The 13,707-nt window shown below is 35.0% G+C and overlaps 1 protein-coding gene across 1 annotated transcript in view; it reads left to right on the top strand.

Moving 5' to 3' along the window:
* The window catches only part of syne1a (spectrin repeat containing, nuclear envelope 1a), a 205,965-nt gene that overhangs the window by 68,202 nt on the left and 124,056 nt on the right, over nucleotides 1-13,707 (top strand). Inside the window, exons 43-50 of the mRNA XM_056480594.1 lie at nucleotides 2,956-3,106; nucleotides 3,184-3,348; nucleotides 4,956-5,138; nucleotides 5,222-5,323; nucleotides 7,852-8,055; nucleotides 8,250-8,457; nucleotides 9,871-9,983; nucleotides 10,217-10,422. Of these exons, the coding sequence (XP_056336569.1) occupies nucleotides 2,956-3,106; nucleotides 3,184-3,348; nucleotides 4,956-5,138; nucleotides 5,222-5,323; nucleotides 7,852-8,055; nucleotides 8,250-8,457; nucleotides 9,871-9,983; nucleotides 10,217-10,422 (1,332 nt within the window). The remainder of the gene's footprint in view (nucleotides 1-2,955; nucleotides 3,107-3,183; nucleotides 3,349-4,955; nucleotides 5,139-5,221; nucleotides 5,324-7,851; nucleotides 8,056-8,249; nucleotides 8,458-9,870; nucleotides 9,984-10,216; nucleotides 10,423-13,707) is intronic.

The raw sequence follows: 13,707 nt of genomic DNA on the forward strand, positions 1-13,707 counted from the left end.
CAGTGTTTTTAGGTAGATAGACGATTTGTCAAATTGAACCTGATATGGACGACTTATGGGAGGAAGAGGCTGGACTGGGCCAGTGGGTTGATGGATGGATGTTTTGACGGGCTGCGACTGTTGCCATGTTTAAAAATGGTTTATTGTGTGTGCGTCGTTTGATTGATATGTGGGTGAACCTCTAAATAGATTAGGCTTTGGATTAAAGAAACTGAGGAAAGGGGAGAGTGTATTGAGCTATTGCCAAGACTGCAGTGTGTGTTTGCTCAGCTCTATTGATGCTATTGACTTTTCCCTCACTTTGTAGTTTGGCTCGATCTCAAGTTTTTTACAGTCGATTTTATCTAAAGAGGGTATGCAATTATAACCTGAATCTGCAGTTATTGCTTACTTTTTTCTCTGAAATGAGACCTTAAATTTCATCATAAAAAAACAGGAGACTTTTAACATAACTGTCCGAATTACTCATAGCATTAAGTAAGATAATTAACGCATTGCCATTTATATGGGGGGGGGTCTAGGTGTTGTGGTTGAGGTGTCTGAAGAACACAGCTAAGCAACTGTTCTATGCACCGGGTTTCAAGCAGCCACTGCGATCGGAAACTATGCCAAAGTCAGAGATCTGGGAGAAATAACAAAATGGGAGGGTGGTGGGAGATGGGTCTGAAATACAGGAGACTCCTGGGAAAAACGGGAGTGTTGGCTGGTATGGTTTAATCACAGTTGCATGGGAACTGTCTATGAATAAAACCAGCTTCTAATAGTAAAAATGTGTTCATTTTAATTTTTATAATCACACTTTATAAAAACAGTCTACAGAAACACTTTGATTGACAGTCTCGCGTTGTAAGTGCATACCTGTCAACATTGGGATGTGAAAATAAGGCATATGCCATAAAAAAAATAAGGGATATGCCACCATAATAAGGGATATGCCCCCCCTAACAATCCCCAAATTATTAAATATGTTCATTTGTAGCTGTTTCATTGTAAATAAACAGTTAAATGGTCAGTAATATGTTTTGTTATTATTATTTACAAAAGAAAAATTAAATGGTATACATTAGCAGCAAATACATTAGCAAACAGTTCAGCTTATTAAAATTAAAAGCTATTATAATGAAATAGATTCAAGCTATCAAATCTCATTAGCCGTTTCTTCACTATATAAGTTACACATTCTGATTACAGAGCAGCAAATGAATCTCTAATTTATTTAGATTTTTTTCTTTTCATTACATTCAATAACGGGTGTCACTTTAAAAATGCACAGATCTAACATTAAAATGAAAGCTGTCAAATGCTCTCCTAACTTTTTATGCTCATTTTGGACGAAATTAGTTGTGTTTGAAAAACCTACCAAGATCGACATCTTTAGATATTATTATTATTAAGTATGTGTATGTCACCCAAAACCCGCCATAAACAAAGCGAAAGCACAGAACAGACTCACATTTAAGAGCAAGGGGCGGCCCCTGGTGGTCCGGCGGTATGGGTTGCATATAGATAGGCTCGGCTCTTTAATATTTATTTGCCACTCTTCAGAGACAGACTGAAAATACGGGAGAAATACGAGAAAATACTTTTACGGGATGATAGCGGGGTAGAACTGTAAAATACAGGAGAATCCCGGTAAAAATTGGAGGGTTGACAGGTATGTAAGTGTCATCAGGAGGGGAAAACCCCACTCATTATTGACGATCTCTCCCTCATTAGACTTGGACACTAGTCTTGTTTTTGAATCTGCCACTATGCTGACACATAGGTATTTATAGCTCCGCTCTCTTTTGAAGAGAGCTGGGAGCACAATCTCATTTGAATTTAAAGCAACAGTCACTAAAACAGCACACTTTAAAATTAAATACTAAAAGGGACAGCTTCAAGGAGTTATACAGTTGTACTGTAAATTATTATTTGTGGGGTATTTTTTGTTCATATACACACTCTAAGGACATCAAGACTTGTTTTACATCTTGTAAAATGTGGTATAATAGGTGTCCTTTTATATCAAAGCAAGATGTTGTGACTATGCTGCTAATTCTATGGTCACTTGCCAAGTTAAAGATAACTTAAAACTAATTTTGTTTTTTGCAGCACAGTATTTGACCACATTTTTTCTTAGTTATGACATGTTAGATCTTCTAGTCCCCGCACTGAATCAGTCACAGACACAGACAGAGAAAGAGGGAGGTTGTGTGTGTGCATGTAAATGACATGGGCATATCTAATAGCTCATAGTAACATGTATTAGCGACCTCTTTGCAAATATTTTTGAATGTATTTGTGAGTTTGTTGATCAACATTGGCTCCGCTGTAAAGCCCACATCAGTGTTCTCGAGATTACATGGAGGAATCAAGGCTCCGTCTACTGTCACTGAGTTGCTATGGTTAATATTAATGTTTGGCGGAAGCACATTTATTTTGTCATCAAAACTCATGCGAACCTTTTTATTTTTGCTTTCTATTAAATGATTTTGTTGCACACTTTCCAGCCAACCAGAATCAAGAATGTCAAGAGCACATGGAATAAATTAAAATGATGAATGTCTTTACCCATATATTTCCCGTGCCTCATTCTTCAGCAGAGAAAAGTCAGGAGGAGCAGATGTGGTTGAATATTATGCTGAATTAAATGACATAAATAATGTATTCCTTTATTAATTCGTCTCATTTTTATGTGCGGGTGATGCTTGATGACATTAATCATTATGAAACTAACGAAACCATTAATGAAACAAACTGAAACTATACTAAAATTGAATTCAGATGACTATTCAAAATAATGTCATATTAGCATTAGTAGTAAATACTATTAAAATAATATTAAAACTATCATTTTTTTAAACTATACAAACTATAAAAATCTTGATGGTCAATAGATCAGATTTGTTCATTAAGATTTGCAGCCTTTGTGCCTAATATCTGAGACTCTGCTGCCTGTTTGTTTCCATACAGCCATGACCTCTGCGCAAACCTGCTGGAGCTCTGTAGGGACTACCAGACCCTGAAGACCAGGGTAATTTCGGTGGTAGAGAGAGCTCATGCCATCACTGTGTCCCAGTCGGACCCACACAACCCTGATGACATCCGGAGAGCTCTGTCACGGGTTAGTGCCATCTATTAAACAGCCGATTTAGATTATTACAGCAAACACAGGTAATAATGTTATCTCTGTTTGTTCAGCTGGAAGCGGTGAGGCCCGAGTTGGCGGCCACTAAGGAGGACCTGAATAAGCTCATTGGTTCGGGCAGATGCCTCACGGATGTACTGAAGAAGCTTCCGGAGGAGAGCGTTCAGAGGGAAAATGTCAGCGCGGAGATGGATGCCATTGTTGATCAGTGGCTGGATGTGAGTGCATTTAGTGCTTTTGATTAGACACCATGTGCATCAGTTGTTTGGCATGCTCAGTTTAGTCCCCAGCACTTTGTGAAATGAATTGAGGCAGGGATGTAATCAGTGGAGGCATTTCCTATTGTCAAGCATGTAAATATGCTCATTTGAACACATGAATTGGTTATTAAGAATGATTGCTAGTACAAATGACTCTGCAAGATGATAATGACAATGGGGTTTATCTATGAATGTCAATCAGTGTACTATGGAAATGAGTTGCAATCATTTTTAATAACTTTTTATTTATGGGATTAAAGTTTTACTGTTTTACTATAGTGATATATTTACTTTAAGACAAATGCATACATAATCCTTATATTGTTGTCGTTTATTTGTTTATAGAATGTTTATGATGCATAAAAAGTGGGAAAAACAGAAAAACATAAGAACACCCAACAAACTACATGCGTGAATTAATGAAGAGAATGAATAGAATGTATTTATTCAATGCATAAATCTATTTCTATCTATTTGTAATTTCTCTATTATACCTGCAGGGTGACAAAACTATTTAGATAAATCCAGGGAGCATAGATGAAATCAAACAAACAAAGTAAATAAATAGATTACAAAAAAGTATATATATATTTACACAGTTGAAGTCAGAATTATTAGCCCCCCTTTGATTTTTTTTTTTTCTTTTTTAAATATTTTCCTAACATATGATGTTTAACAGAGCAAGGAAATTTTCAGAGTATGTCCGTTTTTTTTTTTTCTTCTAGAGAAAGTCTTATTTGTTTTATTTCGGCTAAAATAAAAGCAGTTTTTAATTTTTATTAGCCCTTCTGTGAATTTTTTTTCTTTTTAATATATTTTTCCCAAATGATGTTCAACAGAGCAAGGAATTTTTCACAGTATTTCCTATAATATTTTTTCTTCTGAAGAAAGTCTTATTTGTTTTATTTTGGCTAGAATGAAAGCAGTTTTGAATTTTTAAAAAGACATTTTAAGGTCAATATTATTAGCCCTCTTAAGGAATTTTTTAGGGGGGTTTTTGTCCACAAAACAAATCATTGCTATACAATGACTTGCCTAATTACCCTTTCTTGCCTATTTAACCTAATTAGCTTATTTAAACTTTAAAAGTATCTTTGAAAAAATCTAGTAGAATATTATGTACTGTCATCATGACAAGGATAAAATAAATCAGTTATTAGAATTTAGTTATTAAAACTGTTATGTTTAGTTATGTTTTCACCGTCAGAAATTGGGGAAAACATATACAGGGGGCTAATTATTCAGGGGGGCTAAAAATATTAGCTTTATGTGTGTTTATGTTTTACTGTATATTACAAAAAACTGTTTAGTTAAATCTGATGAAACAAACATTAAGATTTTTCATTTTCTTGTCTGTGTATTTGTTGCAAAACTCATTTTTAATGTTGTGTTTAAATCTATACAAGTATAATAGTATAATAAATCTGATAGCTTTATAGTGAGTGAGTGAGTGAGTGAGTGAGTGAGTGAGTGAGTGAGTCTAATCTTCTACTGTGGTCTTCTTATTATTTACACCATATTATGTACACACGACTCACTTACAGCCAGTGTCTCTTATTACACAGATCTCGGAGAGAATGGACGCAGACATCAGTCTATACACTCGCTCTCTGGAGCTGTGGAACGACATTAATAAAATGGCGAATGAGATTGAGTGCTGGAGTGCGGTGTCTGTCAGTGAGCTCAGTGAAGGATCTGTTGGCCTGCTCTCTAGTTTGGACATGCAGGAGCGTCTCTCAGACTTCAAGGTGACAGTTGTTTAACTGAGACGAGAGTAACCCTGTAATTGCAGAAAACATTTAAATTAACAACCATTTCTGTGTTTGTACAGCTGGAGCTGGATAATAAGGAGGATGAGCTGAAAATCTCGCAAGAGAAGATGACAGAGCTGCAGGAGCTACTGAAAACCCAGCACACACACACTGAACTGCAGGTAACTGGCGTTTCATCACCTTTTCGCCACCAGAATTAAAAAGTTTGACATTTTTCAATATTGATTTATTTACATGTCCTTGTTCTGTGATACTTTGAAAGCTGTATGCATTTTGGGACATTTTATTTAGAAAACAGAGTTCTATAGAAGTATTACTATACATAGAACTGTTCTCACTGACTCTCTCACTTAGTCACTATACTTCGATTTATTGGTCGCCACAGCGGAATGAACCATCAATTACTCTGGCATATGTTTTTTGTATTTGGCGGATGCCCCAACAGCTGACCTTTGTTCTGTACAGTCCTATTTGTGAGCAAATCAGCACTTTCAATGCACATAAGATTATCAATCAGTACAAGCTCAGAGGCCAAGATGAGTAATATTAAAGGTGTCATAGCATGCATTGATTCAATATGTTAAATTGTTCTCTCATATCTAAATAGTCGGTATGTGGCTTAGTTAAGTGAAAAAGAAACGGTTTTATATGCTAATTTATAACCATTAATTACCCCTGATGAAAGTTCAGTTTTGACCATATTTGGATTTGTCATGAATATTAATGAGCTCTGCTCTGACACTGCAGCTTCAATGTCAATGCCTGCTCACACACAGAGAGAGAGGTTCTTTTTTAAATTCTGAAAAATTACGATATATTTAAGGTGAAAATTCCACAATGATCCCAACAGCAGCCAAATATGTGTCGGCCTGCCACAAAATCAGACTGTCAGCCAATAGACAAACCTATTATTATTATTATCTTTATGTTTTTATGTATTTGTATTTATTTTATTATTATTGTTATTTTTATTTATTATTACCTATTTTTATTATACATTTATTTACTTATGGTTAATTACTTTCTATATAATATATGTACCTGTTTACTTCATTATTTTACAGATCTATTCTTGTTTTCTTTGTATGTATTGTGTTATTGCTTTGACTCATTTGAATTTGAATTTAAGAGAGAGATAGAGACAGCGTGATGTGCAAAATAATAGTAAAATTTTAACAAATTGAGTAGATTCCTTGTTAAATGTTTTTTCAGCTGAAGTGGTGGAGAGCTTTATTTCAGCTAGAAGGAGTGAATAAATAAAACTAAATTACATGACATGGAATTTTGCTCCTGAGTTGTGTTATGTATGAAATAAAGACTAAATTATAATTATGCTCAACAAAAGGGACCAGCAGAGATGTATTTAAAGTTGTATTTTGTGGTTTTGATGTATATGATAGTATGGGAAAATATCCACCTCTGTATAAACAGGTGAGCTTTCAAGTTTATTGCCACCCTTTAACACACTGACACACTGCATAAATGTGCATTAAACACTTCTATTCAGCAGTCTACATGTGTTTATATAAATTATATGTATAAATTTATATATATATATATATATATATATATATATATATATATATATATATATATATATATATATATATATATATATATATATATATATGTAAATTAAAGTAACAAACTATACAGTTAAACAAATCTTGTTATGCACTTAAATAGATATCCCTATTGAGATCTTCTTGATTATATTAATACTATACATTGAAAAAATAGAGTCTCTGTGGTTTTCATGCCAAAAAAAACAACCCAGGCTCATTTTGAAAACGTAGTCCCGCGGACGTTTCTAGAGACCCCAAATTAAGTAGCCGGAGGTACGTACGGCTGCATTTCATTTCTTAAGCGAACACTACGGGGCGGTGTGACGCCGTTCCTTTCGCGCTTGCCGGCTGACCGCTTACCTCCGTTTGGAGGGTTTTCATGCCGCAACCAGTTTGTCCGGTTAGCTCGTTGTTACGTCTGCGGACTTGAGAGGCAGAGAGGAGCTGACCATGACGACGACGACTGGGTTTGAGTCCAGAAATCAGGTAAGACAAAAACAGAATAAAGTGAACAAGTTCATAACAGGCTGAGAATGTGGTAAAAATCAGACGAGGGCTTTTCTTTTTCTGGACAGCTTTTTTTTTTATAAATAGTTGGTTGGGTTTAGGGAAGTAAGCGGGCGGGCGGGTCAATCGGTAAAACTGCTTGGGTTTAGGGAAGGAGGAGGAGGGTGGGTCGGCTGATTGGCGGTCCTCCAGTCAATCATTCAGCCAGTCGGACGGACGGTCGTTTGACAGCGGCCTCTTGTGGGTTTACGCGAGAACGGCGCGGGCGGGAACGGCGCTCGCGAGAGACGTTCGAGATGCTCGCGGATTCGCGAAAACAAAAACTGCACAAATACGTACCTCCCGGGACATATTTCGCAGTCTCCAGAAACGTCCACGGGACTATGTTTTCAGAATGAGCCTGGGTTGCAACAAAAAATACTTGCTCTCCATATAATTTTTGCAATTTAGAATGCGAAACCTTTTAAGCTCAATGTCTCAAAACCACTCAGAACTGTATAGTTTCATGATGGTGATTCATTGTAGTAAGTGGCATTTCATCATCTAGAATGTAAAGAGAATAAAACACTTCTACTCATGCCATTGGTAAACCTAGCTCATGTTTTTGTTGTTTTGAGGTGATGGCCGCAGATCTGAGGAAGCAGATTTCCCATGCAGCAGAGGTGTATGAACAGACCAGAGGCATGTGTGAAGACTTCAGCTCCCAGAGGCAGCAGCTTCAAGACCTCATTTCCCAGATTTCAGAGCAGCTGAAGACCTCGGTGGACTCGCTGGCAGAGTTTTCAACATCCTCTGACCCAGAGAATTTTGCTAAGATCAAGGTTAGTGAACTGACTGAAGATGATGTACATCTAAAGGCAGGATTCTGTAAAGGCCTAGCAATAGTGTATTATGATAAACACACAATCCTAGTCAGACATTATCATGAAAATCCCCATGATTTATCCAAGCCACCAGGGTATTTAAAATAAAATATGACTGCATATAAATGTAAATTCTTGTGTTTTTTGTTTAGGAGGTTGAGAGGTCACAGAAGCAGCTGGAGGTCAGTCTGGATCTTGCAGGTGAGTCTCTCAGAGCTCTGTGTAGGACATACCCGACTCAACAGTTGACTCTGATTGGTGATGCAGTCACCAACCTTGTCAAGAGGAGTGAGGAAGTGACACAACGCTGCAGCCAGATCCTGGGCTCACTTCAGGACGCTCTACTGCAGCACTTCAATGGTAAGTGATTAAATAAATATATAAATTCAGTTACATATAAAATCATTTAAATATGTAATAGGTTTTAGTGATAAATAAATAAACAAATAATGACAAAACAACCAAAATAAAGCTAATATTTTATTGAAATGTTTTTGTATAAAGTCTCCAAATTCACCAAGGCTGCAAGTAATTGATTAAAAAATTTAATTCAGCAGTAATATCTCTAAATAATGTATACAGTGATGAATATAAAGTGCATTTTATTTATTTACAGTTTTGCTAGGTTAATGTTAATGGTTACAATAATCAAAAAGGATGTCAAATTAGTTTTAATCTTGAAACTCAAGTTTTAAACTTAGTTTTAATCTTGACTCAATTTGGCATCTATGTATTAAGAATTTAATAAATTAATCAATTAAGAGTTGGGCAGCATGGTGGCGCAATAGGTAGCGCTGTCGTCTCATGGCAAGAAGGTTGCTTTTTCGAGCTTCAGCTGTGTCAGTTGGCATTTCTGTGTGGAGTTTGCATGTTCTCCCCGTGTTCGTGTGGGTTTCCTCCGGGTGCTCTGGCTTCCCCCACAAGTCCAAAGACATGTGCTGTAGGTGAATTGGGTAAGCTAAATTGTCCGTTGTGTATGTGTGTGAATGAGAGTGTATAGGTGTTTCCCAGTGATGGGTTGCAGCTGGAAGGGCATCTGCTGCGTAAAACATACGCTGAAAAAGTTGGTGGTTCATTCCGCTGTGGCGACCCCAGATTAATAAAGGGAATAAGCCAAAGGAAAATGAATTAATTAATAATAAAAAATTTTACACAAATTTTGAATTTTTTTACTGTTATTTTCCTTTATTTCTTTTTAAATCAAAAATGGATGAACAATTATGTAACTATAAATGTAAAACAACTTTTTATTAACTTTTTTAAAATACTGTAATAATTTGTTATTAATAATAATTTATATATATATATATATAATATAATAATTAAAAATTGTATTAAAATCTTTATTGATATCATTGCTGAAAGGAATTTTGCTGCTTAATTTTTTTGTGGAACTCAAGTTTCTTTACAGGATCCTTTCATAAATGAAAATTTCAACATTAATGTCAGTTACTGTATATGAGTAGACTAAGACTTTACGTGGGGTTTTAAAGCCTCTTACTATTAAAATGTCTTATCAATATTTGATATCAGATATTTCCTTTATTTATATTTGTTAGAAAGGATTCCTTAAAAACATGCCTGCCACACAGCTGTGCCTCAGATTTTGGCTCCCGCTGGAATTGGTGGAGTCTGGTTACTAAAACAACAGAGATCCGCTCTATCATCCATACACACCTACACGGTCCATCTGGCCTCAGATACACAGCACATACAGGATATTTCCTCATATGAACCATCATTCTCTCCGTCTCTCTTTTTTCCTTCCACTAGAGAAAGCACATGCTTTTCATGACTGGCTCTCAGAGTTGAGAGCTGAAGCTGAAGTCTGCTTTGAACAAACAGGAGATGCTGTTGCTATTTTTGCCAAGCAAGAAAAGCTTAAGGTAGAGTAGTGCACAACATATTACTAATAAAGCCCTGCAGCATAACAAACCAATATACGGTGACTGCTGGCTGCTAATCAGCAGTCAAACAATGAAACACCATTTCAGACCTCCATCTAATAAGGGATTATTCTGGATTTTAATATGGGATTAAGAGCCGTTTAGCATTATTAATCGCTGTGGTTTATTCTGTCCCTGGTGTAATATGATTTTTTTTATCTGCTCATTTTTAGACTGTGTTGGAGGAGGTGGCAGAGGCCGAGGAGCGTTTGGCCTGTGTTTGTGTAGATGGAGAGAGACTCTTGTTGCATCTCAGTAAAGGTGGAACGGGAGGTGTACAGGAGCAGCTGGACTCCTGTCAGAATGCTTTGGATACATTTGTTTTGGAGTGCAGACAGCGCTTACAGTCCCTGGAAGAAAGTGCCAGTCTGTTAAATGCGTAAGTAGTACTGTTTGAGAAAATTAAGAAATACAAGGAGTTAAGAAATTTAGAGATGAAACACTATCATTTACAAAATGGTGGAGTCAAATTCACTATAGCTTGGCTAATTTTTCCAGTTGTCTCAAGATTTTTTTCCCTTCAGAGTTTGGGTAACACTTTACAATAGGGTTGTATAAAAATAAAGCTTAATAGCTTTATTTTACAAAAAAGTAAAGCTTAAAAGGGCTAATAATTTTGACCTTAAAATTGATTTAAAAAAATTAAACAGATTTTATTCTAGCAATAAAACAAACAAGACTTTCTCCAGAAGAAAAAATATTATCAGACATACTGTAAAAATTTCCTTGCTCTGTTACACATCATTTGGGAGGGGCTAATCAAAGGGGGCTAATAAAAGGGGACTTCAACTGTATATATGTATATTTGCCATGATCTTGCCATTTGCCATGATTTACAGATGACACCCACCAAAATGTCATTCAGTGTAACACTAGTTTCTAAAACAAAACGGCAGATTTAGAACAACAAATCGTATTTCTTATTTTAAAAAAATTATTTAATATTTTATGACATTTTTGTATACAATAATTATTGTTAATTATTAATATTCATAAATTTTAGCTCATTTTGTTACATATTTAATGGTTTTATCTATTTGTCAACAAGTTTTTATTTAATATATAAAAATATATTATATTATTTATTTTATTTAAAATATAACGAAGTTTAGTATGATGACATGTATAAAAAAAATATATATATATATATATATAAATATAATATATATATAGTTCAACTTAGTATAAATTAGTATGTTGTTTTATTTTTACGTTTCACATATCTGTTTCACTAAATAAAACATTATTTCACATTTCACATAAATATTGACATTTTACTTTTCACAAAAGTTATTTGTAAAATTAAATGAGACACTTGCTTTTGATATGCTTTCTATGTATTTAAAATAACTTTTAAAATGTACTTTGATGCACTTACCAAACACAAATATCTACATATAACTACATCAATACACTAACTTGAAATGAAAAAATTTAAAATAAACAAAAATAAATAAAAACAGTAAGTATATTCTTATTTTATATTTAAAAGAAAATGCTTATTTTAAAAAAAACAATGGCAGATTTTTTTCTTCAGAAAAAACTTGCTTCACAAAAAGTATCTTCATTTAGGAATGTTTAAATATTTTACTGAAAATATTACTTTTGATGGTGTATGCAAGTTTCATATAGGTTCAGGTTTGGTGAACTTTGACACCAGCCAGTAAGAAGTCTTCTGTTTCAAAATTGATTTGTGACCAAATGCTAAACTGAAGATCAACAAAAATGAGTTTTGTACAACATTATACTTCAGTATCATGAAATGAACAGATTGGAAAGCAGTTGTTTTGGGCTGGTCAGCACAATAGATTTTGCTGGCATTGTTCCAGTATCATTTGTTGTATTTTGCCATATCCTGCGCTGCTATCTTTGGTCTGAGAAATCTCACAGCTCACTACAGTGCACTGATAAATGTGACTGCACCTTTAGAGTTCAAGTTAGAATTGCCTAATGCACTATTAAAAGTTGAGGAATGTGATATTTCTGTTTTGAAATATTTTCAGATTTCTGTAGTTATATCGAACAAGATGGCCCATTTTAAAATGAGACAAAGCACACAGCTCATCAAAACCAATTCTAATACTTGCTCATGTTTATGCTGCTTTCCCATCAAAATGATGCAACTTCCCAGAGGCTGATGTAATTTCAAATCTGCCTTCTGTTAGATAAGTGATATTATTACGGAAGATTTACTGTACAGGATAGAAAAAGTGAAATTGAGGACCAAGGGAAATCTTCCGAAATTATTAAACCAAGAAAGAAATGTTATTTTTAAATAATTATTTTACAAATGAGGAGAAAAAACACCTGTGATCTTTCTTAATAAATAATCATTTTTTTCATGTTAGGAATGTCTGCCACCTGTGCAACTGGCAAGATATTGGAGCATCTGCTCTGATCAAAGTAGAGAAATCATTTTAAATCCCCCTGTGTTCACGTATTTATCACACTGACATAAATGAGTATTAAAATTATTATTTTAGCCTTTAAATCGATTTTTGATTTGTTTTTTTTATCAAAAATTACATGCCAACTTTGCCTGAAGTGGTATATATTCAGAAACAGACGAGTCTTCGCTGAGGCCAGCTTCCAGCCTCCGCCACTGAGACTACAGCTCTGCACAAGACGTTTGGCCAGCGGAGAAATTAAAATGGTCGTGCCCAACTGAGCCTGGTTTCTCTCAAGGTTTTTTTTTCTTCACTTCCACCTTTAGTGAAGTTTTTTTTCCCTCTCCGCTGTCGCCACTGGCTTGCATGTTTCGGGATCTGTAAAGCTGCGCATCGTTGGATTTGCTCTTCAGTGTTTGGACTCTCAGTAGTGATTATTAAACCACACTGAACTGAGCTAAACTGAACTGAACTTAAACACTACAAATTGAACTACACTGTTCCTATTTACTGTGACCTTTTATGTGAAGCTGCTTTGACACAATCTACATTGTATAAGCGCTATACAAATAAAGGTGAATTGAATTGAATTGAATATCTGGAGGCAACTGGAAGTCCTGACATTTGCTCTGATTGGTCAGATGACTCTACTTTAACTATTTTAACTTTCTTTATATATAAAAATATTTTGTTCTGTATTTCACTTTGCCTAGAATTCTTCATTGCTTAGCACTAGCACTAGCAGTGGCAGTAGTTCTGTCACACAAAAATAGCCCAATGAATGGCAGTCATGTTGTTGTAAATTTTGAAAAACAAAATTACCATCCAATCACATTTCCATATCAATTAAGATGTAGTTAGTGAAGAGCTGTGCCATCCTGTGTCAATAATAGAGTACACAGAGGAGATTAAGTCAGATGCAAAAACTATTTACGGTAACACTTTATTTTGATGGTCCATTTGAGTGTTAGTAGACTGTCTGCTTAATATCTGCTGATACTGCTCCTTCAACAGACATTTAACTGACTATAAGAAACTTAGCAGGTACACGTCAACTTGCGCTAACCCTAACCCCAACCCTAACCCTAACAGTCTACTTGTAATCTAATGAGAATTAGTTGTAAAGTAACTTAAATTCAATAAACCGACCATCAAAATAAAGTGTGACGCAATTTACTATAGTTACAGCAAGATAAAAACATGAATACACAATAATAGTTATGTCGAAAGAAACAGTACTTTTGGAATGTGAAATTGCTTCAAACTTCCACAGAACA

The sequence above is a fragment of the Danio aesculapii genome, chromosome 20 (assembly GCF_903798145.1).
Source record: "Danio aesculapii chromosome 20, fDanAes4.1, whole genome shotgun sequence".
Taxonomy (NCBI): Eukaryota; Metazoa; Chordata; class Actinopteri; order Cypriniformes; family Danionidae; genus Danio; species Danio aesculapii.